The sequence below is a fragment of the Pelobates fuscus genome, chromosome 1 (genome assembly GCF_036172605.1).
Source record: "Pelobates fuscus isolate aPelFus1 chromosome 1, aPelFus1.pri, whole genome shotgun sequence".
NCBI lineage: Eukaryota > Metazoa > Chordata > Amphibia > Anura > Pelobatidae > Pelobates > Pelobates fuscus.
The window spans coordinates 455,029,736-455,053,548 of NC_086317.1; the positions used below are offsets into that span (position 1 = coordinate 455,029,736).

General features: G+C 41.6%; 1 protein-coding gene across 1 annotated transcript in view; it reads left to right on the forward strand.

The window, feature by feature from the left end:
* The first annotated feature begins 926 nt into the window (after window positions 1-926).
* The window catches only part of MTMR2 (myotubularin related protein 2), a 38,742-nt gene continuing 15,855 nt past the window's right edge, over window positions 927-23,813 (forward strand). Inside the window, exons 1-6 of the mRNA XM_063430546.1 lie at window positions 927-1,000; window positions 9,967-10,031; window positions 14,753-14,847; window positions 19,277-19,387; window positions 20,947-21,048; window positions 23,002-23,085. Of these exons, the coding sequence (XP_063286616.1) occupies window positions 9,986-10,031; window positions 14,753-14,847; window positions 19,277-19,387; window positions 20,947-21,048; window positions 23,002-23,085 (438 nt within the window). The 5' untranslated portion in view covers window positions 927-1,000; window positions 9,967-9,985. The remainder of the gene's footprint in view (window positions 1,001-9,966; window positions 10,032-14,752; window positions 14,848-19,276; window positions 19,388-20,946; window positions 21,049-23,001; window positions 23,086-23,813) is intronic.

The following is a 23,813-nucleotide window of genomic DNA, read 5'->3' on the forward strand; positions in this document are numbered from 1 at the left end:
CAGCCACTAGAGGCTGGATTAACCCATTTGTAAACATAGCAGTATCTCTGAAACTGCTATGTTTACAGCAGAAAGGGTTAATCCTAGATGGATCTGGCACCCAGACCACTTCATTAAGCTGAAGCAAATCAGGGGAGACGAGTTGCCTACATCTGGACTGCGAAGGTTGTCTACCCCCTGCTATAGTAAGCCGTGAAAGTATCATTATTTAATGACCGGAAGTAGAAATGTAATTCTATGTTTGTTTCAAATTATAACCAAAATCGTCAAAGTGAAAAGCAAAGCTCGTTTCAAGATATTTCTTCAATTTGTCTATTTTGGCCTGTAATGTAAAATGTACACTCCATTCGCTATTGATAACCGAAAATTCACACTTAACTTAGTGAGCCTGTGTGCATACCGAACAGTACTTCAAATGGTCAAAAAAAGGACAGTTTTTGTTTAACTGTGGTAGAACATTTTAGGTGACTTTATGACCTACTGATGTCCACTTAAGTACAGGAAAATGCCATTTAGAACAAGACAAAAGACAGATTTCTAAATGGATTTATTGTACTTTAAAGGCAGGGTTATATTTAGTTTTACTGCTGACAGTTAGTCATTCTCTGACACCAAAACTAGAGAGCTACTAGAAATAAAAGTTATTAGAGGAAGAGGGACAGCAGTGTTTGTGTCCAGAATAGGGACTGTCCCTCCTAAACAGGGTCACTTGGCTGGACTGCCATAACTACTGCCAGACTCTGAACTACACTCCCAGCATGCAACAGGCTGTCTAGGTGAGTCAGGTGTCCCACAGACACTGAGCAACCACTAGGCGGCGCGCTGCTCTTACCCGACCTCTCCATGCCCTGCCCACCTCCCCTCCACCTAGCTAGCTGTGCCCGCGCGTCACCCTGGTCAGCCTCCCGCGTGCGCGCGCCCCGTGCCCGCCGTCTCGCGAGGATTGGCGTAGAGGAACTCGGAGAGAAGCCGGTGGCCGCGTCCTCCTTGACCGAGCCGGGTGAGGTGGGGGTGGGTACTGCCAGGGGCTGGCTGTCAGTCTGTCGGTAGGGTCAGGGGAGCGGGGAGCAGAGCATCATGGGAGAAGTGTGCCACCCCTGCTGGAGTGCCATGGACATCACCCACTACAACAGCCAGCTGTATGGAGTTATCAGCAGTGTCCACCCCAGTGTGAGACAGGGGACACTGCACAAATTAATATAGGATTTATTATTATTATACACTGCTACCACACTGTATTATTATTATTATTATTATTATTATACACTGCTACCACACTGTATTATTATTATTATACACTGCTACCACACTGTATTATTATTATTATTATACACTGCTACCACACTGTATTATTATTATTATTATACACTGCTACCACACTGTATTATTATTATTATTATAATACACTGCCAGCACACTTTATTATTATTATTATACACTGCTACCACACTGTATTATTATTATTATTATACACTGCTACCACACTGTATTATTATTATTATTATTATTCACTGCCAGCACACTTTATTATTATTATTATTATTATTATTATTATTATACACTGCTACCACACTGTATTATTATTATTATTATACACTGCTACCACACTTTATTATTATTATTATTATTATTATACACTGCTACCACACTGTATTATTATTATTATTATACACTGCCAGCACACTTTATTATTATTATTATTATTATACACTGCTACCACACGGTATTATTATTATTATTATTATACACTGCTACCACACTGTATTATTACACTGCTACCACACTGTATTATTATTATTATTATTATACACTGCTAGCACACTTTATTATTGTTATTATTATTATACACTGCTAGCATACTTTATTATTATTATTATACACTGCCAGCACACTTTATTATTATTATTATTATTATTATTATACACTGCTAGCACACTTTATTATTGTTATTATTATTATTCTATACACTGCTAGCATACTTTATTATTATACACTGATGGCATACTGTATTATTATTATACACTGATAGCATACTGTATTATTATTATTATACACTGCCTGCATACTTAATCATCATCATTATTATTAATTCACTGCCAACATACTTTATCATCATCATCATCATCATCATTATCATCATTTATACACTGCCCGCAAACTTTAATGTTATTATGTAAGTATTTATACCTTTGGTCCCCTTGCATCGCTTTGAAAAGGTAATATTACTCACTTTTTCTCCCACGCCGTGCCCCTCTCACGGCGGCTGACTCCGCCTCCTTGGCTGAGAGTATCATACTTAATGATCTCAGCCTATCCAATGCTTTACCATAGAAAAGCATTGGGAGGCTATTGCACATGTGCGACAAAACACAGTGGTGCGCCAATCAGCATCTCCTCATAGAGAGGCATTGAATCCATGCATTTATATGCAGAGCGTGGAGATGCTGCACGTTGTGCAGCACTGACGCCAGAAGCACCTTTAGCGCCTGTCTGAGTGACTGTCACTAGAGGCGTTTCTATACAGTGTTACATTAAAAAGCATGCAGGGACAGGCTATATATACCAGAACCACCACATTAAGCTATAGTGGTTCTGGTAACTAAAGTGTCTCTGTAAATTACTGAAATAACATGTAGCCTCAACTCCCTGTTGAGAAAATGCATCATGTGGGAAATGTGAATATTTTTTTTTTCTAATATTTACTTTGTATGTGTTTGTATCCACCTGTCACTGGTGTGTTATTGACTTATTTGTATAGTAGTAGTTGTGGAATTTTCAGTTATGCTTGCCTATATTGTCTCTGTTCTGGGAAATTGCATTTACATTAATGAACTTAAAGCTGTGTTTTTTTGTTTTTTTTTAATAAGTTTTACAATTAGTAACTGCTTGAAAATATAAAGCTTTTTTTCTTAGGTACAGTAGACACTTAAAGGACCACTATAGTGCCAGGAAAACATACTTGTGCCCCCACCCTCAGGGACCCCCTCCCGCCGGGTTCTGGGGAGAGTAAAGGGTTAAAACTTACCTTTATTCCAGCGCCAGGCAGGGAGCTCTCCTTCTCCTCTCCGCCTCCGATCCTCCCTTTCGGCTGAATGCGCATGCGCGGCAAGAGCTGCGCGCGCATTCAGCCGGTCTTATAGGAAAGCATTTACAATGCTTTCCTATGGACGCTTGCGTGCTCTCACTGTGATTTTCACAGTGAGAATCACGCAAGCGCCTCTAGCGGCTGTCAGTGAGACAGCCACTAGAGGATTTGGAGGCTGGATTAACCCTATTATAAACATAGCAGTTTCTCTGAAACTGCTATGTTTATAAGAAAAAGGGTTAATCCTAGAGGGACCTGGCACCCAGACCACTTCATTAAGCTGAAGTGGTCTGGGTGCCTAGAGTGGTCCTTTTAAATTGCATCACAAATCATGAAACTTTCATTAACAGCATACCATGATTTCAGCTGTCAAGTCATCCATACAACCTCATCAGGGGAATCAGACTATAGCCAACCCAATATTAAAGGGACACTCCAGGCACCCAGACCACTTCTGCCCATTGGAGTGGTCTGGGTGCCAACTCCCACTACCCTTAACCCTGCAAGTGTAATTATTGCAGTTTTTATAAACTGCAATCATTATCTTGCAGGGTTAACTCCTCCTCTAGTGGCTGTCTACTAGACAACCACTAGAGGGCACTTCCTGGTCTATAGCACAGGTTTTCTGTGCTATAGCGTCGCTGGGCGTCCTCACGCTATGTGAGGACCTCCAGCGTCGCTAAAATCCCCATTGTAAAGCATGTTCAATGCTTTCCTATGGGGAAGTCTAATGGGTGTGCGCGGCATTGCCGCGAATAAGCATTAGGTCTCCCCCGCTGGCTGACGTCGTCGGGGGAGGAGCGTGGGCGGACCCTAAACCACCGCAGAGGGACATTAGGTAAGTCAGGCACTGGAGTGTCCCTTTAATATATATTTAGTTAAATTAAAACCTGTATCACACCTTTAACTTGATTCAGTTCTGGCCACAGGGCAGCAACACAGAAGATCAATGTGGACATTTTCTGTGTCAGTAGAGTGTTGATGGTCAGGGATTCAAAATGAATATAAATGTTTACGTCAATGTAACTGAACGAAAAGCATACCTGAATTTTATCAGTTCCATTATATTTGCCTAAAAATCACTTCAAGGTTATTCACTCTTTAGGTGATAATGTTGTTAGTGTTTCATACTTTGTGTTGATTTGTAACTCCACTTCTGTCATCAGCGTAACCAGATTATTATAATATAAGTGTGGTAGGGAAATGATTTATTATTTATTATTAAAAATTATTGTTTACTATGAGGTTATAGTGCAAGCATATTAAAGTCTAGCACGGGCCACATAAATAAGGTTTAGGTTTATGTGGCCCGCAAAAAAAACAACCTTAAATTTTCATAGAAACGTAGGTTTATTTTGAAAATTATAGTATATAAAAAAAAAAAAAACAGCATGCCCCTCTACTAAACCACATCACCCCCTCTACTAAATCCTAGTCCTCCTTCCCCATATACTAAATCCCAGTACTCCCCCATATAATAAATCCCAGTCCTCTCCACCCCCCTTACTAAATCCCAGCACCTTCCTCTAGCCAACAGGCAGACTCCACTCACATTGCTGCTGCCAGTATGTGACTCCGGAGTCCTGCTTCTGGTATACTCCAAATGGCGCCGTCTGCACTCTGTGCCAAATCCGATCCTCCCGCTTCTTCTTGAAACCCTGTGAAGGTGGAGAACGTTGATGTCACGTCGGAATGTGACAAGGCGCTGCGTGCCTCCATGCACCTCCAGGTACTCCACTGTCCAGTCGCAACCAATGCAACATTGACCGACACACATACACCCACTGACACACACTCACTCACAGACAGACACACACACTCACTGACACTCACTGACAGACACACACATACTCACTGACAGACACACTTACACATACTTTTCTTTATTGCTCCCTACCTTTGGGAGCCGATGTGGGGTCCAGTGGGGATCATCTATCTGCTCCCTCGCGTGGTTTAGTGATGCTGGTTGCCGGAATATGATGTCATATTCCGACTTCACTACAGACGGCGCGTGCGAGGGAGCAGTGTAGGCACCTGCAATGTGGGGAAAGCAGGTGCCTACTCTGCTTTAACAGTAAGCATGCACTCGTGGCTCGCCGGGCCGCAAAGATGTCCCTTGAGGGCCACGAGTTTAGCATGCTTGTTGTAGTGTATGTATGTTCACTACTGGTCCATTTGAGTAAACTCATTTACTGTATAATTTGTTATGCTGCACTGTTTTAAATAGCAAGAATTTATGTATTTATTTATTTTTTTCCAGAAGCATAAATGACAAGTGTGAGAAGTTTCCACAGATACACTCCGGAACATTTTGCCAGTTCCAGTAGTAAATAATTGTTACCTTCTTGGGTGTCTTCAGAAGAAAATGAAAGAATAGAAACCTTTAGGGCAATCACGTCCTCCCTGAATGGTCACAGTTTATTACATTTTCAAATAGCTTATAAACAAAAGTACATCACGTTCTGTAGGCTGACACGTACAATGCCCAAAGTTGGTATGCTAATACAGAAGTGTAAACCTCTCTATAAAGGAAAACATTGGTGTTAAGAATACAAAGATGTATTCCTAACACTAACATGTTTCTCAGCCCCCGTGGACCCCCTCCCCGCATTGTAAAGGGTTAAATAACCTCTATTCACGTATCCGATTCCAGCACCGAGATTGCTTGTCGCTGGATCGTGCTCCACTACTTCCGACGTTAATTGATGGGGGGACCTAATGCACATGCACAGTGAGTGCCCTAGGCCTTCCCCATAGGAAAGCATTGCCTCAATACTTTCCAATAGGGTTTTCTGTGACGCTGTTCGACGTCCTCATGCAGAGCTAGAGGAAGTCCAACATTATTTCACGGAGTCATACTTCAAGAAGTGTCTCTAGTGGCTGTCTGGTAGACAACCACTAGAGGCATTCTTGGTACTGCAATGCAGACATTACAGTTTCCCTAACGGGGACAGATACAATGAGCTGAAGTGGTCTGGCTGGCAATAGTGTCCCTCTAAGCGTATCAGTGCATATTGGAAGGACTGCAGTCACCAAACAGATTAATATAAATCCTATTGGTTTTAATGCTTTAACTATAGGACAGCCTTAGGACCCCTGGCTTCATTATCACTTCTCAGGCTGTAATTATGTTGCTTAGAGTATGCGTTATACCTTTAGACACATTCTCTGTTCCACTTCTGTTCCATTTCAAGTCATTTTCTCTCATTGTCGATGAGAAGATGTGTTAGTTACTAGGAGTCCAAAGGCCTTATCCCCTAGACTTGAGACATCTTATGCGTGTGCTTGCTTCCCCTTTTATGCATCCAAATGTTTATGTTGGTAAGTGTGATTTGGCAGTCCCAGATGTTGTTAATCCTTTTTTGTGTTGTAAGTTTGGGTGCTTGAGAAGTCTCTGTTTTATCAAAAGGAAAATCGTGTATTGAAAACAAAAAACGGAAACATTGATTTAATAGATCCTTTGCACCACAAACACTAAATAATCTTTGGTGATTACTGCGATCGGAGCATCTGTTGTAATATTTGTTTCGAACTATAATTTCACAATCTGAGATGGCAGAAACAATTACCAATTACAGTGGGAGGTTTCAAGTAAGGATGCACAAAACCAAAATCACTGAAAATAGTCAGACAAGATGGACCAGTTTTCCTTTATTTGTCATCCAATTATATGTTTTAATAGTTGGGGTTGAAGCAAATTGAGTTTTGTTTTTTCTTGCCAGCTGTATCTTTATTCCAAGCACCAGTCAACAGTTGCTTACTATGCTCAGTCAGGTAAAATTGACGTCAGTAACCATGTATAGTAAAACGTGATACACAATTTATTGTAGCTCAGATATTTTTCTTTTAAAAACAAAAACAATAGTTAACAGAAAATAAGAAGTGTGTTTTTAATTACTGAACATCACAGGACAGCTTTTTAAAAATAAATGTAGAAAATCCACACCGTACTTAGTGCGCTTAGAACTGTATGGCTCCATCTTGGTGCCCTGTAAATCATCATTAGAAATGTTTTCTTTTCTGCCATTGAACATATTGGAAGAGATGAAACAGAAACAGTTTCTGTTCTCATCTTGATTAGCATCTTGTGCCCTGGCTGTGCCTGGTCGGAATTGGATGATGTCGCTTGCAATGTATTTAATATTTAAATGAAAAGTGGAATCATATGAATTGAAGTTTAACATAAGTTACAAGTGATTGTGGATGCTTTATTCAGTGGTGTAGTTTCCACAGTAGCGACTGTTTCCCTTTAACCGTATCCTAAGAATGCATTAAATCAGGGCTTGACGAATTTGTTTGAAATCTAAGAGCCAGCTAAAAAAGTTAGGTGCCAGTGTTTTTTAAGGGACCCTATAGTCATCAGAACCACTGCAGAATAATGTAGTTGTTCTGGTGCCTATAGCCTGTCCCTGTAGCCTTTTCAATGTAAACGCTGCCATTTCAGAGAAATGGCAGTGTTTACATTGTCACTCAGACGGCCACTAGAGTACTGTGTCAGTGCTCTACATTGAGGCGCTGAATGTTACCCATAGAGAACATGCGTAATATCCTCCCAGATCTAAGCTATGAAGGCGGGACAAGCAACAGCGAAACCAGCATGGCGTAGGGAAAAAAGGTAAGTAAAAACACCAATCATGTGATTGGAGGGGGACAGGTACTTGAAACAGACACACACACAGCCATATATATATATACACACAGACATACACACACACACTGAGAGATATACAGACATACACACTCATTGACAGAGTCTTCCTGCAACTCCTCTCTGCTCCCTTGCACTCTCTGCAGTGATGCCGGGGCTGGAATGATGTCATATTTCGGCTCCCGGCATCATTGCACACCGTAAGGGAGCAGAGAGGAGCTGCAGGAAGACTACTCCCTTGCGCGCTGCCCCAGTTTGCCGCCTTAATTCTCCCAAGGGGGCGGCCAGCGGGCGGCCTACACTGCTTCCTGAGCTGGCCGCCTCCATATTGCCACTTGCAATGTCAAGTGGAGGTATTTGCAAATTATAACAATGTCGCTTTAAGGGAAGTGTAGCTCACTTCGTCTTGCCCCCAAGGTCACCACATACTGAGTAGGGATGTCCCCTTCTGGGACATTTGCAAAGCTTGCAGTGATCCCCAAAGGTGACAGTCAGTTTAAAGGGATACTGTATTGCCAGAAATACAAAGCTGTATTCCTGGCACTACCGAACCCAGTGCCTCCCCCCTCCATCGCAATTAGATGAAGTGGTCTGGGTGCCTACAGTGTCCCTTTAAGGTTTAAAATCTGGAAAGAAGAAGCTGAGTTTAAAAAAAATAAAATAATTTTTTTGTCTAAAATTTCCAGTGTCCTTGTAGATTGTCCACAATTCCTGGTCTAGTGAGCGATCTCGTGTATGTTGTATTAACAATATCGACAGCAAACATAAAGATTCAAACTTCTACTTATCTCAGCTTGGATCAGGGCCTGGTTATAAATTGAGCACTGATAATTGTTGTCTGCTATTTATTGCCATGCTTTGTATTGTGGCTTCTAGAGGCACATGAAGAGGTTTGGGAGACATTGTGCATCTCACATTGTACTGCTCATCCTTCCAACATCTGTTGTGTGAATAATAGTCAGTACTAAGAAGTATTTAAGAATGATTTCCCACCGATGGTACCAGTTGCAGAAGTATCTTCATATTTCCGTGCACAGCTTGATTTAGTTCAACATTGTGCTGTATAAAATGGCTCTCTGTCACTATATAATAGAGGTTGTTGGTACAGAATTTTAATTACTCTGGCATCACAGTAGGAATTACTATTATTGAAAAGAAAGCATGTAATATAGTCTCTATGCATATATTTTTTGCAATACCGATAAAGTTAAAGCCTATCTCAGATCGGCTTATCCGTGTTTTATAGGGGTGGCCATTTCTCAGTCCTCGTAGATCTGAAGTACAGTTTATCCTGCTGAGAACCATATGCATTTTGAGGTGTTTAGTTCTTGTCCATGTGTAATAAAGTGCTGTAGGCATCAATTATGGTTCCTGTTCCAGTCAAATGTGTTTCTTTTGCCAAAAATAAGCAGTTAGTCTCTAGTTTGTCATAAATATATATATATATATATATATATATATATATATATATATACACACAAAACATACATTTCAAAGAAATTCAAATGCTTTAACCCCTTAATGACACAACTTCTGGAATAAAAGGGAATCATGACGGAATATATCCGTCGTCTGTCCTTAAGGGGTTAAAAAGTTTCTTGACGATTCTATCTCTTTGATAAGCCACGATTTGCATTCAAAAGAGGTTTTTAACAGTGTACGCATTACAAAATAGTACACACAGATGGTATATTATAAGTACCGGTATGTTATCTTGTCTTTTTTTCCCAGTAATAATAATAATAATAATAGTAATAAAAATTAAAAAAAGTTTTCCTTTGAATGGATATTATCACATGCCTGTGTCCCTTTTAACTACTACGGATGCCATTGGCAACCAACAGAACAAAGCAGACAGCCTGGCTTTATTTTTCCTCTAACATCTAAAACGTAATTCTCTAGTATTTGTGGCACTTAGTCACTTTCCCAGAAGTTACAAATGCTTGCCAGTAAAAGAGGCTGAGTAACTTCGTCCTCTGGAGACCCCGTCACATATTAAGCCATATTTCTTTATCTTTCTGTGTTTGTTATTACCGGTAAGGGGATATTTGTAATGCAGTCACTTGTGGCTCGTGGAGATGAAATTTGTCATTGTAATTCTTTTATCTGGCTGTTCTTTCTTATTTGTACCGGATTAGTATTTCACAGGTTATTGATTTTAAGTGAAATGTGAACGGTCTTGCAAAGCAATCATGCATTGTACTTACACTGTAATATGGTTTATTTTTAATAGAATAAACTGATCCGCCAAGATGGAGGAATTGCTACTGCTACCGGGAGAAATTGTTAAAGACATGGGTACGCATATACTTCATATACAAAATGAATCATGGGACATTACAACCAATGCCAAAACCCAGGATTGAACCAGGGACCTTTAGATCTTCACTCTAACCCTCTCCCAACTGAGCTATTTTAGCTTGCGTCTTTCTTAAATGAATATGGAATGCAGAACACTTATAGACTATCTGTTTTACCTTAAAATAATAGTAGACAAACTAGCAATTAAATTATGTAAAATGGATAAATCTTTGTGAAATAATACATTGTTTCTCACTTTGTGTTAGAAGAGCTGTGTGGGTTCCTTTATCGCTATATCTCTCTGTTGTGGTTATGGTGCCTTGGTGCCATCTAACAGTAAGCAGTTGGCACAGTAAGTGCCTCTGGTCCCATCTGCTCTTCTTAAATAGATAATTTCATATCCACATGTGTTTGGACAGAATTTATTGGTTGAGAGCATAATCTCACGATCTGAGCCAATGAATTTTACCCAAATAAGGATAAAATTGAAATAACTACTACGGAAGAGGAATTTTTGCTATAGTTATATTGGAAATGGAAATAGCACTGGAGTTTCTTGGGAGACCCAGGTAAGTGTCAATCTGTTTGAAAACAGTTCAACTAATAACTGGGGGACCATCCTAGCACCATAAGCACTACAGAGGGCTGCCGTGGTTATGCTGTCTAGAGTGCCCTTTTAACATGGCATCCCTGGGTGGGATTTACCATAACATTTTTTTAAATCGTAAGAGAGTTAAATTGTATTATTCATTTTTAATCAATTCTTTTTTTATCTTACACATATTAATGTGTAAAAACTACTCAACTGTGAATGCCCCTGTATTGTAGAAAATTGCCAGAGCCCTAGCCTCTATCCATTGTAACACACACATCCATCATATTGAAGGGTTACTCCAAACATCAGAAGCGCTATAGCCCGCTGTAATGATTGTGAAGCCACAACTAATCTGGTGCTGTTCCTGGTAAGAAGGCAAACTGTTTTGCAATAGTTTGCCTAATACCTGGCAAAGAGCCTCCTGGAATGTCATCTGGCTTCTACAGAGTTGCAGAAAGGGAATACATATCCTGCTGTTCATAAATCATCTATCAGCCATGAATGAACCAAAGTGCAAGAGTTATGCACAGAATGAACACTGAATTCTCTTTCTGGGTGGCTCTCTTTCTGGGGTGGTAAGTTTTACCTCGGTCAGCATCATAAAATATTTAAGTATGTGCAGCATTTTATACTGAAACACTTCACATGCAGGGTTCTTGCGCTGCCACCACTTCGTCACTGAAGTGGTCATGGTGTTTGGGCCAACACTTTACTCAGTTGGCTGACATCTGTAAGGCAACCTTGGTTCTCTGTAAGCATTTTATGGCAGCACTGTATGTTGAGCCTTTGGAAACTTAGAGGAAAGCGTGATTACAGTGCTTGCTACAAAGTGATCCCATAGAACAGTGATGGCGAACCTATGGCACGCGTGCCACAGGTGGCACGCCGAGCCCTCTCTGTGGGCACGCGGCCACAGGTCCGCCATCACTGCAGAATAGGCGCCTGCCTGCCCGAAACGGCAGGCGCCTATTCTGCTTCCGGGTCGGGAGGCAGGGGGAGGGATCTGTGTAGCAGCTCCCCTGTCCTCCCGCGCGATGCTGTGTGGAGCGTTGCCGAGCGTTACCATGGCAACGCTCCACACAGCATCGCGCGGGAGGACAGGGGAGCTGCTACACAGATCCCTCCCCCTGCAGTACTTACCACCACCGGACCACCAGGGATGGCTGTGTCCCCCCCCCCCCCCCACACTTCATTGAAGGTAAGAAGGAGGGGGGTGGGATACTAACACACCACCCCTACCCCCCAGAAGTACCCTTACCCCCCCAGCACCTCCCCTACCCACCACAGCACCACCCCAGCACCACCCCTACCCACCACAGCACCCTACCCACCACAGCACCACCCCAGCACCACCCCTACCCACCACAGCACCCTACCCACCACAGCACCACCCCACCCCCCCAGCAGCACCCTACCCCCCACAGCACCACCCCTACCCTCCACAGCACCACCCCTACCCCCCACAGCACCACCCCTACCCGCCACAGCACCACCCCTACCCGCCACAGCACCACCCCTACCCGCCACAGCACCACCCCTACCCGCCACAGCACCACCCCTACCCGCCACAGCACCACCCCTACCCCCCACAGCACCACCCCTACCCACCACAGCACCCTACCCCCCCAGCACCACCCCTACCCACGACAGTACCCTACCCACCACAGCACCACCCCACCCCCCAGCAGCACCCCTACCCCCCAGAAGCACCCCTACCCCCCCAGAAGTACCCCTACCCCCCAGAAGTAACCCTACTCCCCCACACACAGTACCCCTACCCCCCAGAAGTAACCCTACTCCCCCACACACAGTACCCCTACCCACACACAGCACCCCTACCCCCCACACACAGCACCCCTACCCCCCACACACAGCACCCCTACCCCCCACACACAGCACCCCTACCCCCCACACACAGCACCCCTACCACCAAACACAGCACCCCTACCCCCACACACAGTACCCCTACCCCCCCACAGCACCCCTACCCCCACACACAGTATCCCTACCCCCCACACAGTACCCCTTACCCCCCACAGCACAGCACCCCTCTCACACACATACAGCACCCCTCTCACACACACAGCACCCCTACCCCACACACAGCACAACACCCGTCCCACACACACACACAGCACCCCCCCAAACACACACTGCACCCCCCCAAACACACACTGCACCCCCCCAAACACACACTGCACCCCCCCAAACACACACTGCACCCCCCCAAACACACACTGCACCCCCCCCAAACACACACAGCACCCCCCCAAACACACAGCACCCCCCAAACACACAGCACCCCCCCACACACACAGCACCCCCCCACACACAGCACCCCCCCACACACAGCACCCCCCCACACACAGCACCCCCCCACACACAGCACCCCCCCACACAGCACCCCCCCACACACACCCAGCACCCCCCCACACACACCCAGCACCCCCCCACACACCCAGCACCCCCCCACACACCCAGCACCCCCCCACACACCCAGCACCCCCCCACACACACCCAGCACCCCCCCACACACACCCAGCACCCCCCCACACACACCCAGCACCCCCCCCCACACACACCCAGCACCCCCCCACACACACCCAGCACCCCCCCACACACACCCAGCACCCCCCCACACACACCCAGCACCCCCCCACACACACCCAGCACCCCCCCCACACACAGCACCCCCCCCCACACACACACACACAGCACCCCCACACACACACACACAGCACCCCCCCACACACACACAGCACCCTCCCCCACACACACACAGCACCCTCCCCCACACACACGCACCCCCCCCCCACACACACACGCACCCCCCACACACACGCACACCCCCCCCATACACACGCAATTGCATGGCACTTTAAGGAAAAAAAAGTTGGCATGTATTGCGGTTTGGGCACTCGGGCTCAAAAAGGTTCGCCATCACTGCCATAGAATGTTCTGTGCTAAGTGCAATATGACTACCAAGTTACTGTTAAAAGGACACTATAGTCACCAAAACAACTACAGCTTAATGTATTTGTTCTGGTGAGTATAATCAGTCCCTTCAGGCTTTGTGCAGAAAAAATTGCCTTTTCAGAGAAAATGCAGTATTTACATTACAGCCTAGGCCACTGGCCACTCTTCAGATGGCTGCTAGAGGTGCTTCCTGGGGCAGTGCTGCACAGTGTGACTGCCATTCAGTGTCTCCACCCTCTGCATGCAGACACTGAACTTTCCTCATAGAGATGCATTGATTCAATGCATCTCTATGAGGAGATGCTGATTGGCCAGGGCTGTGTTTGGCTTGTGCTGGCTCTGCCCCTGATCTGCCTCCTGGGCATTCTCAGCCAATCCAACGGTTTCCTATGGGAAATCATTTTGATTGGCTGAGATCACAACTTCTGATGATGTTAGCCAAGGAAGCAGATCAGGGGTAGAGCAAACAGCAGCAGACTGCAATACAGATAAGATTTTACTATATTTAGGGAGGCCAGGGGGGCTAGATGGTGTTTTTAACACTACAGGGTCAGGAATACATGTTTGTGTTCCTGACCCTATAGTGTTCCTTTAAAATACTGAGAATATGAAAAATTGAGTAAATTAAATAAATCTTCATTAGTTTGCTCCTCAGTCATCATTTTTTAACAGGCAATTCACTGTATTTATTGGTGGTACATAATTATGGGGATGTAAAAAAGTAGCTATCAGAATACGCAGAGAAAAGGGCAATGATTTTCAGACTACTTTTAAAACACTTTTTAATAAATTGGAACATATTTTGACCAACTTTCAAATCGACATTTAGAGAACACTTCACTTTCACTACAATAGCACCATCAGATTTCTGTTTATGTTTTACTCCTAATATGTTACAATATAAGATATCCAAGGTTTGGTTTATTTTTAGGTTGCGAGTTGTCACATTTTAAGGCCCAATATTGGCTTTAATTAATTTTTTTTTTTACTGTTTTGTGGTGGTGTTTTTTTTTTTTTTTATTTATTTTTTTTTATTTTATTTTGGAATCCTCTGTGTTTGTGATCTATCCTTTTGTGCATTCATTTACGTTTAAATAGCGTGTACTTTTTATTTGCTGCATGCTAATATTGTATTTCTAACTTGTAGCCAAAGATGTTGCTTACATCTGTCCATTCACTGGAGCTATTCGGGGAAGTTTCACTGTCACAAACTACAGGCTATATTTCAAAAGCTTGGAAAGGGTAAGAAATAAATCTACTTTTTTCTTTGTCTACTAAACCTTTAATGGTTGTCATTGAAGCCATTATGCCTTACTTGATTTTAGTTATCTGTGTATCTTAACTGAGGCTTTCAAAAAGAAAAAGGGCATTTCTCTTCTTGTGACAAATGTATTTCTCCCACAATTGTGACAGCTCCTTGTTCTTAGGAACCTTTATCTCAGCAACTGAAATGCTACCAATGAAATGAATTGGTCACAAGCAGATGTGTTTTATTAGACACCTCCTGCAGACACGATCTTTCCTGATTCAGTTGGTGTCATTGTTGGAGCCGGACTATATTTTATCGTGTTTTAAAATGATACTATCAGTATTTATTTCCTCCAAGGTAACCAGCAAATTTACCAGTCATGCTAGAAATTCTCTTCTAATTTATAAACCGAAGTAGAATTGTTTATAAAAATGTTAAACGAAAAGCGGAAATACGCTGTCCTATGCTAGAGATAAATCATAAAACTTAACTTTTAATAGTGGTTAATAATAAAAGACACACACATACACTAAACCACGTGGACAAAAAAAATTTAGGGAACGTGAGTAAAATAATAAAGTCAGTAATCACTTATGGAACCTATATATTTAGGATACACTTGCAATGAGTATAGGCGGATAAGCTATTGAAGGATCCCAGGCTAAATTAACTCTGTGAAAAGGATATTGTTGCAATTGCATGTCTAAATTGTTATTACAAATAAAGAGTAAAATAGAGTCAGTATCCCAAACAGAGAAAAAAATAGCAACAATCAGAGATTTGTAACCATATGAGATAAAAGGGAATATCACCTAAACAGCTGTTTGTAGAACGCTACTAACTGCTGCAGCTATATATACACAAAATCTAGGTTGTAGTGAGTCTACTAGTGCTACCTAAATAGAAGGTGATGGAAAGAAATACTGAACTTAAATAATTAACGAAAAAACCTAAACGTAAACCATTCTAGGCAGTTAGACTAGCTATTTAATGTGACAGGTGCCCTTGAACGCGCAGATTTATCTTTCTTTCTTTATACACTGTGTGCAGAATTATTAGGCAAATGAGTATTTTGACCACATCATCCTCTTTATGCATGTTGTCTTACTCCAAGCTGTATAGGCTCGAAAGCCTACTACCAATTAAGCATATTAGGTGATGTGCATCTCTGTAATGAGAAGGGGTGTGGTCTAATGACATCAACACCCTATATCAGGTGTGCATAATTATTAGGCAACTTCCTTTCCTTTGGCAAAATGGGTCAAAAGAAGGACTTGACAGGCTCAGAAAAGTCAAAAATAGTGAGATATCTTGCAGAGGGATGCAGCACTCTTAAAATGGCAAAGCTTCTGAAGCGTGATCATCGAACAATCAAGCGTTTCATTCAAAATAGTCAACAGGGTCGCAAGAAGCGTGTGGAGAAACCAAGGCGCAAAATAACTGCCCATGAACTGAGAAAAGTCGAGCGTGCAGCTGCCAAGATGCCACTTGCCACCAGTTTGGCCATATTTCAGAGCTGCAACATCACTGGAATGCCCGAAAGCACAAGGTGTGCAATACTCAGAGACATGGCCAAGGTAAGAAAGGCTGAAAGACGACCACCACTGAACAAGACACACAAGCTGAACGTCAAGACTGGGCCAAGAAATATCTCAAGACTGATTTTTCTAAGGTTTTATGGACTGATGAAATGAGAGGGAGTCTTGATGGGCCAGATGGATGGATTGGTAAAGGGCAGAGAGCTCCAGTCCGACTCAGACGCCAGCAAGGTGGAGGTGGAGTACTGGTTTGGGCTGGTATCATCAAAGATGAGCTTGTGGGGCCTTTTCGGGTTGAGGATGGAGTCAAGCTCAACTCCCAGTTTCTGGAAGACACCGTCTTCAAGCAGTGGTACAGGAAGAAGTCTGCATCCTTCAAGAAAAACATGATTTTCATGCAGGACAATGCTCCATCACACGCGTCCAAGTACTCCACAGCGTGGCTGGCAAGAAAGGGTATAAAAGAAGAAAATCTAATGACATGGCTTCCTTGTTCACCTGATCTGAACCCCATTGAGATCCTGTGGTCCATCATCAAATGTGAGATTTACAAGGAGGGAAAACAGTACACCTCTCTGAACAGTGTCTGGGAGGCTGTGGTTGCTGCTGCTCGCAATGTTGATGGTGAACAGATCAAAACACTGACAGAATCCATGGATGGCAGGCTTTTGAGTGTCCTTGCAAAGAAAGGTGGCTATATTGGTCACTGATTTGTTTTTGTTATGTTTTTGAATGTCAGAAATTTATATTTGTGAATGCTCAGATGTTATATTGGTTTCACTGGTAAAAATAAATAATTGAAATGGGTATATATTTGTTTTTTGTTAAGTTGCCTAATAATTATGCACAGTAATAGTCACCTGCACACACAGATATCCCCCTAAAATAGCTATAACTAAAAACAAACTAAAAACTACTTCCAAAAATATTCAGCTTTGATATTAATGAGTTTTTTGGGTTCATTGAGAACATGGTTGTTGTTCAATAATAAAATTAATCCTCAAAAATACAACTTGCCTAATAATTCTGCACTCCCTGTACTAGTCTTTCTGTTAGCTGCAAGGTAGTTAGACTATTCATTTAATTTGATAGGTGCCCTCGAAGGCACAGAGTTTATCTTTCTACTCCTGACTAGTTTCTGCTTGCTCTTACGGTTTTACTCTTCATTTGTAATAACAATTTAGACATGCAATTGCAACAATATCCTTTTCACAGAGTTAATTTAACCTGGGATCCTTCAATGGCTTATTAGCCTATACACTACTCATTGCAAGTGTATCCTAAATTTATAGGTTCCATAAGTGATTACTGACTTTATTATTTTACTCGCGTTCCCTCACTTTATTTTTTTTGTCCATGTCGTTTAGTGTATGTGTGTCTTTTCTTATTAACTACTATTAAAAAAAATATGTTTTATGATTTATTTCTAGCATAGGACAGCGTATTTCCGCTTTCCGTTTACATTTCTAAATTAGGGTTAGCCCCATCACTGCCCTACGATTCCCTTTCAAAACAATTAGCTTCCAACGTAACTACTGTCCACTGATTTCCTATGGTTAGACTTCCTTTGTAATAACTTGTCTTTGGAAATATTGTAACTACAGCCAAAATATAAAATGTAATTCTTAGTTATGATGAAATGGCTAATGATGAATCTAGGGCATTAAGGAGGCACTCTGGGCATCAATACAACATTAATGCATTTGATAGATTTTGGCCTCATTAATATGCAGTATTCATTTGCATGCGTAAATCTTTATAGTTTTTGCACATAAAATATAAATGTTTTACAGAATGTTGCGCAATAAGCCTGCCTTCTTAACCATGCCCCCCATGCCATAAAGACTTTCTTATTAAAGGTATGAAAACTGTCTCAGCCCCAACGGAACTGAGTGAGCTGTTTTTAATTCACACCCTAGCTGCAGAGAGTCAGATAAACTGCAATCAGGGCGTGATATCCTTACTATATGTATCCCTGGGTGTCCTCTCCTTCTAACGCAGTTTGTTTTGTAGTTCAGATCATTAAGCACTTTCAGAGGTTGAGCTGTGTGCGTACGTTTGATAAGGAAGTATTTTTCTGGAGTGAGGGGGTGTGGCTAAAAAAGGCAGGCTTATAGTGGAGCACTCTCCAAGACATGTATTTATTTTATGCAAAAACTCTAAAGATTTGAGCATGCCAAAAAAATACATCATATTCCTAAAACCAAAACCAATCAAATGCATTAAAGTAGCATTGGTTCTGGAGTCTCCCTTTTAAGCTTTACTGGGAAGGACAAACATTTTGAATCAGTCCTAGACAAACTGATACAAACTGTTCTTGTTTCAGCCTCCTCTCTCTTTCCATATTACCATGATGTTATATATTTCATAAGAAACATTAGATACAGTTTAGATACTAATAGACAGAGATACAAACCAGGCGCTTCTAATCCCTTTGTTCAAGAAACCAAAAAAAAAGGTATTGTAAGATAGAAAATTACTTAAAATCAAATAATATTAAAGGGGCACTTGAGTCACCATAACAGGTTCATCTAAATTCATTTGTTATGGTGACAGGAGGCTCCCAGGTGCACTCTTACCTTAAGGGATTAAAGCATTCTCAAAAAGTTTAACCCCAAAATGCCCCAAGCGGCATCCTGCTTCTGAATCTTAGTTACCAGGAAGCGTGCACTGCTGATTGGCCGAAAGCAGTCAGCTTACACTCTCAGCCAATCAGTGACTCCCCATTCTTAAAACTGACTTGAAAAGAAACATACTTTTTCATTTAGATGAAGTTGTTATTGCGCCCCCTTTATTTACGTACTGGTTATCCTTCATATATAGTGTTCTTTCTTTGAGCTTATTACTGATCTTTGTGACTCACTATTTATTACTTTTTTCTAAGGATCATCGTTTAGTTTTAGATGCCCCTCTTGGAGTTATCAGCAGAATAGAAAAAATTGGTGGAGCCTCCAGTCGTGGAGAGAATTCCCATGGTGTCGAAATTGTGTGTAAGGTAAATCATATGGCAGCATTGCTATAGAGATGCCTCAAAATCAATATAATATAAGTTAAAGAGGATCTCTGAGCATCATAATCCTTACAGCTTCAAGCCTAGAGCTCCTTTTCCTTTTATAAATGTCAAACAGCGCAAATGTTGGCTGCCCTGATAACGCAGAATTAACACTTACGTATTATCGGAATTCATTTCATCCAACATTGGTGTAGACTGCTGATTGCAGACTAGCCCAGTACTCTCAGCCGTCAATGTGATCTAAGTTGGACAACAGTGACACTGATAATGCAGGTGTTTTAATTCTGCTGTTGGTACTTTACATCCTGCAGTGTTTCCTGACTTGCTACAAGAATGCTGTACATAACTTCGTGACTGAGGTCTGGGAGCTGTAGCTCAACTAATGGATTTGTTTCATAGAATGCTGACAAAAGACGTACAGCCCACAGAAACTTTTGCGGTGCCTATAGTATTGCTTATGAGGAAAATCAACAATTCTTTTAAAAGTATAGTAAGATATAGCTATTTCCTGTTTTCCAAAAGAATGCAGGAATTTCAAATGTGAGAATCTTTTTATTTTATTTTTTATTTTATGTTTTTACATATATCTTTAATGCACTTTCTATGTAATGCATTAAAATGTATCTCTAATCACTATAACCACTTCAGTTTGGTTGCAGACTGTATCAATGTTACACAAATTTTAGCATACAGCGTCTCCATGCTGCACGCACAACTAGATACAGGTGCCTCCTGGGGCAGTGCTGCATACTGTGACTGCCATTCAGTGTCTTCGCCCTCTGCATGGAGACACTGAACTTACCTCATTGTATAGATTCAATTCATCTCTATGAGGAGATGCTGGCTGGCCAGGGCTGTGTTTGGCTTGTGCTGGCTCTGGCACTGATCTGCCTCCTTGATGAACTCAGACAATCTAATGCTTTGCTATGGAAAAGCATTGTGATTGGCTCAGAGAATCACTTCTGATGTCAGCCAAGCAGGCAGATGATGGGCAGAGCCACAAGCTCTATAGGGTCAGGAATACATGTTTGTGTTCCTGACCCTATAGTGTTCGTTTCACATAGACCAGTTATTAAAACATTGAACTGGGCTAGATGCAAACTGATAGCAGCTGTTGTATGTTTGATGAATGGAAATACTGCTGTAGATCAACAATGTATCTGCTTTGTAAGCATTTAAGGGATACGAGTTTCTTCCTGTGTTCTGCCTGCAAATGCCGCTTAACAGTTCACTTAGGGAAATTTTAGAGTTGAGCAACTTTTAATGATTTTCCTCATTTTCATTATATGTGATTTTCTTTTAACGAACTGTGTGGCGAAACCAACTTCGCCACTGTGAACTGGAGAAGCCTGGTTGCTAGCCTCCTGCCCGCTGACTATGGCCCCTGGACATATTGCACTTTAAAAACTATATTTGGGCATGTAATAATTTATATTGCTGCTACTGGCCCTTTAAAATCAGCGATGGACATATTGGGACTTTTGGGACTAATGTCCCTTTAAGACTTTGTAACAAACTGTCTTTGTTTTTTCATTTTCTAGGATATGCGAAACATACGTTTTGCTTTCAAACCAGATGGACGTGTTCGCAAATCTGTCTTTGAGTCCCTCGTGAAATATGCCTTTCCATTAAATCATAGTTTGGTAAGAGATTAATTTACATTTGTCTAGTTACTGTGCACTGAATTCCAAGTACATACTTTATCAAGCTGTTTAATAAAGCATGATAGGATGACCATTCCTGAGCCTAAATATCAAGTTTGTGTTTTACCTAAAGCACTGATATGTTAAGATGTCATACCTTTGTTAAGATGTCTATGTTAAGATGTCATACCTTTTTCTATGTTAAGATGTCATACCTTTTTGGTACGGTTTGGCAACTTCCCTGGGTGCCTGCCACACATTCGATCTTCTCCAGCAGGAGAAGACATGGTGCTCTATTGAGCAAAGCAGGACAGTACAAGACTCCACTCACAGGTGGAACATACTCAGGTGACTCTCTCAGCCATTTGATTGCAGTCCTGCTTTACTTTATACAGAATGCTTGGATGTATAGGGAGAGGTATTAGCAGTAGAAAGAGGGAAGTGCTCATGCCATTGTACAGAACACTGGTGAGACCTCACTTGGAGTATTGTACGCAGTACTGGAGACCATATCTTCAGAAGGATATTGATACTTTGAAAAGGGTTCAGAGAAGGGCTCCAAAACTAGTTCATGGGTTGCAGAATAAAATTTACAAGAAAGGTTAACATGTTTAGCTTGGAGGAAAGATGAGACAGGGGAGATATGGCAGAAATCAACAAAAAAAGAAGTGTACTATATTTAAAATAAGAAAAACATCATGGGTACTGACCCTCTCCCCACAAGAGGAGCTGCATCCTTGGCTCAAACGTGACTGTGCATTACTCATGGAAGATATAGGATGAGTTGCACCATCTTACAGCAGTCACACAGAAGCCCTTCTATTATGCTTGTCTCTATTAGTTATACCTTTCTTGCTCATTTATTCTAGGCGCGCTGACAGCTCCTGGACTGCCACTAAACTTGAGGAGGGGCCCCCAGGTGGGCACAAGTATGACCAGGCTACCAGGCTACTCTGTTTTTATATATATATATATATATATATATATATATATATAATAATATGTGTGTGTGTGTTTTATGCTTGGGCATTCTTTTTACACTGTCCATGGCATTTAATAATTTTCTAAAAGTCTGATGTCTCTTACTCATCATGCCATCGGGCAAGTTATCTACCTTGTTTAATCTGCATGTCCACACAAAAATAGTGTGTTACCAGCAGGACATAGTTGAATAATCATTGTTACTCCCATTTTCTCTTGATATGTCTATTCCTATATTACTCTGTTTGTTCACCTTTTGCACTACAAAAATAAAGAATAAAAAAGGAAAAACTACCACAGCAAGAGGACATAGTCTTAAATTAGAGGGACAAAGGTTTAAAAATAATATCAGCAAGTCTAACTTTACTGCTGTGACATTCGATGTTTCTATACAGTGACATCTTAGTTCTCCTGCTACAAAGACCAGACGCAGTGTAGGCAACCCTGTACATTATCCAACTACTTATGCAACTATCATGACACACTCTGCACCATAACCAATACAGCTGGTGCTTGAAGTGTTCCTTTAAAAATGATCAAAATGATTTGATCTGCATTTTAGGTGCAAGAGAAATGTTCAAGGAAACTTGTTTAACCCATAAGTACTTTTGGAAGTTTTATCTTCAGAACTTATAGCAATCATTCCTTTTTTTTATCCGCATATTTTCATTATTTATACGAGTTGAAAGATATGTGTATATTCTGATGCATAGACAGCCCCTGCACCTTATATGTCTGTAAATATTTTGTTGTCTGTCATTTAATTGTAGTTATGTATCTCCGCTGTAAAGAACCGCAGAATATACTGTCGCTATAAAATTATAATATAATGGAAATATGACCAATATTGACAAAATATAAAAAACACTTTTTTCTGACATGTTGCAAAGTATGACATGTATTTATTTATGCAATGTTGCTAAAACAAACTTCCATAGTACAACTTTTGTGAAACTTTGATTTCTTCTACAGCCTCTCTTTGCTTTTGATTACAAAGAAGTATTCCCTGAGAATGGTTGGAAGGTTTATGATCCCATCATGGAATACAGACGGCAGGTACATCATCTTTGTATGTTTGTTTTTGTTACTTGCTGTTTCATAAATGGGTCAATAATTCAAAAAAGAAGTAAGGTGCATTTAATAGTATTTAAAGGAGCACTATATGGTCAGGAACACAAACATGTATTCCTGACCCTATAGAGTTAAAACCACAATCTAGCCACCCTGGTCCCCTTATGCCTCCTAAATCTTACTTGTATTTAAGTCTGCAGCTGCATGCTTTGCCACTGTTTCCTTTTGACCTGCCCACTGCTTGCTGACCTCATCAGAAGTGGTAGCCTGATCCAATCACAATGCTTCCCCCTAGGACTGGCTGAGACTGACAAAGAGGCAGATCAGGGGCAGAGCCAGCATGATTCAAACACAGTCCTGGCCAATCAGCATCTCCTCATAGAGATGAATTGAATCAATGAATCTCTATGAGGAAAGTTCAGTGTCTGGATGCAGAGGGAGGAGATACTGAATGTTTGGATGCATTTTAGGCAGCCAAGACCCAGGAAGGATCTCTAACAGCCATCTAAGGAGTGGCCAGCGAAGTTATCACTAGGCTGTAATGTAAACACTGCATTTTCACTGAAAAGACAGGGCTTACAGCAAAAAAGCCTGAAGGTAATGATTCTACTCACCAGAACAAATTCAATAAGCTGTAGTTCTGGTGACTATAGTGTCCCTTTAATAATGTTGTGTATAAAAATTCTTGTCTATTCATGCATGATATTTTCCAT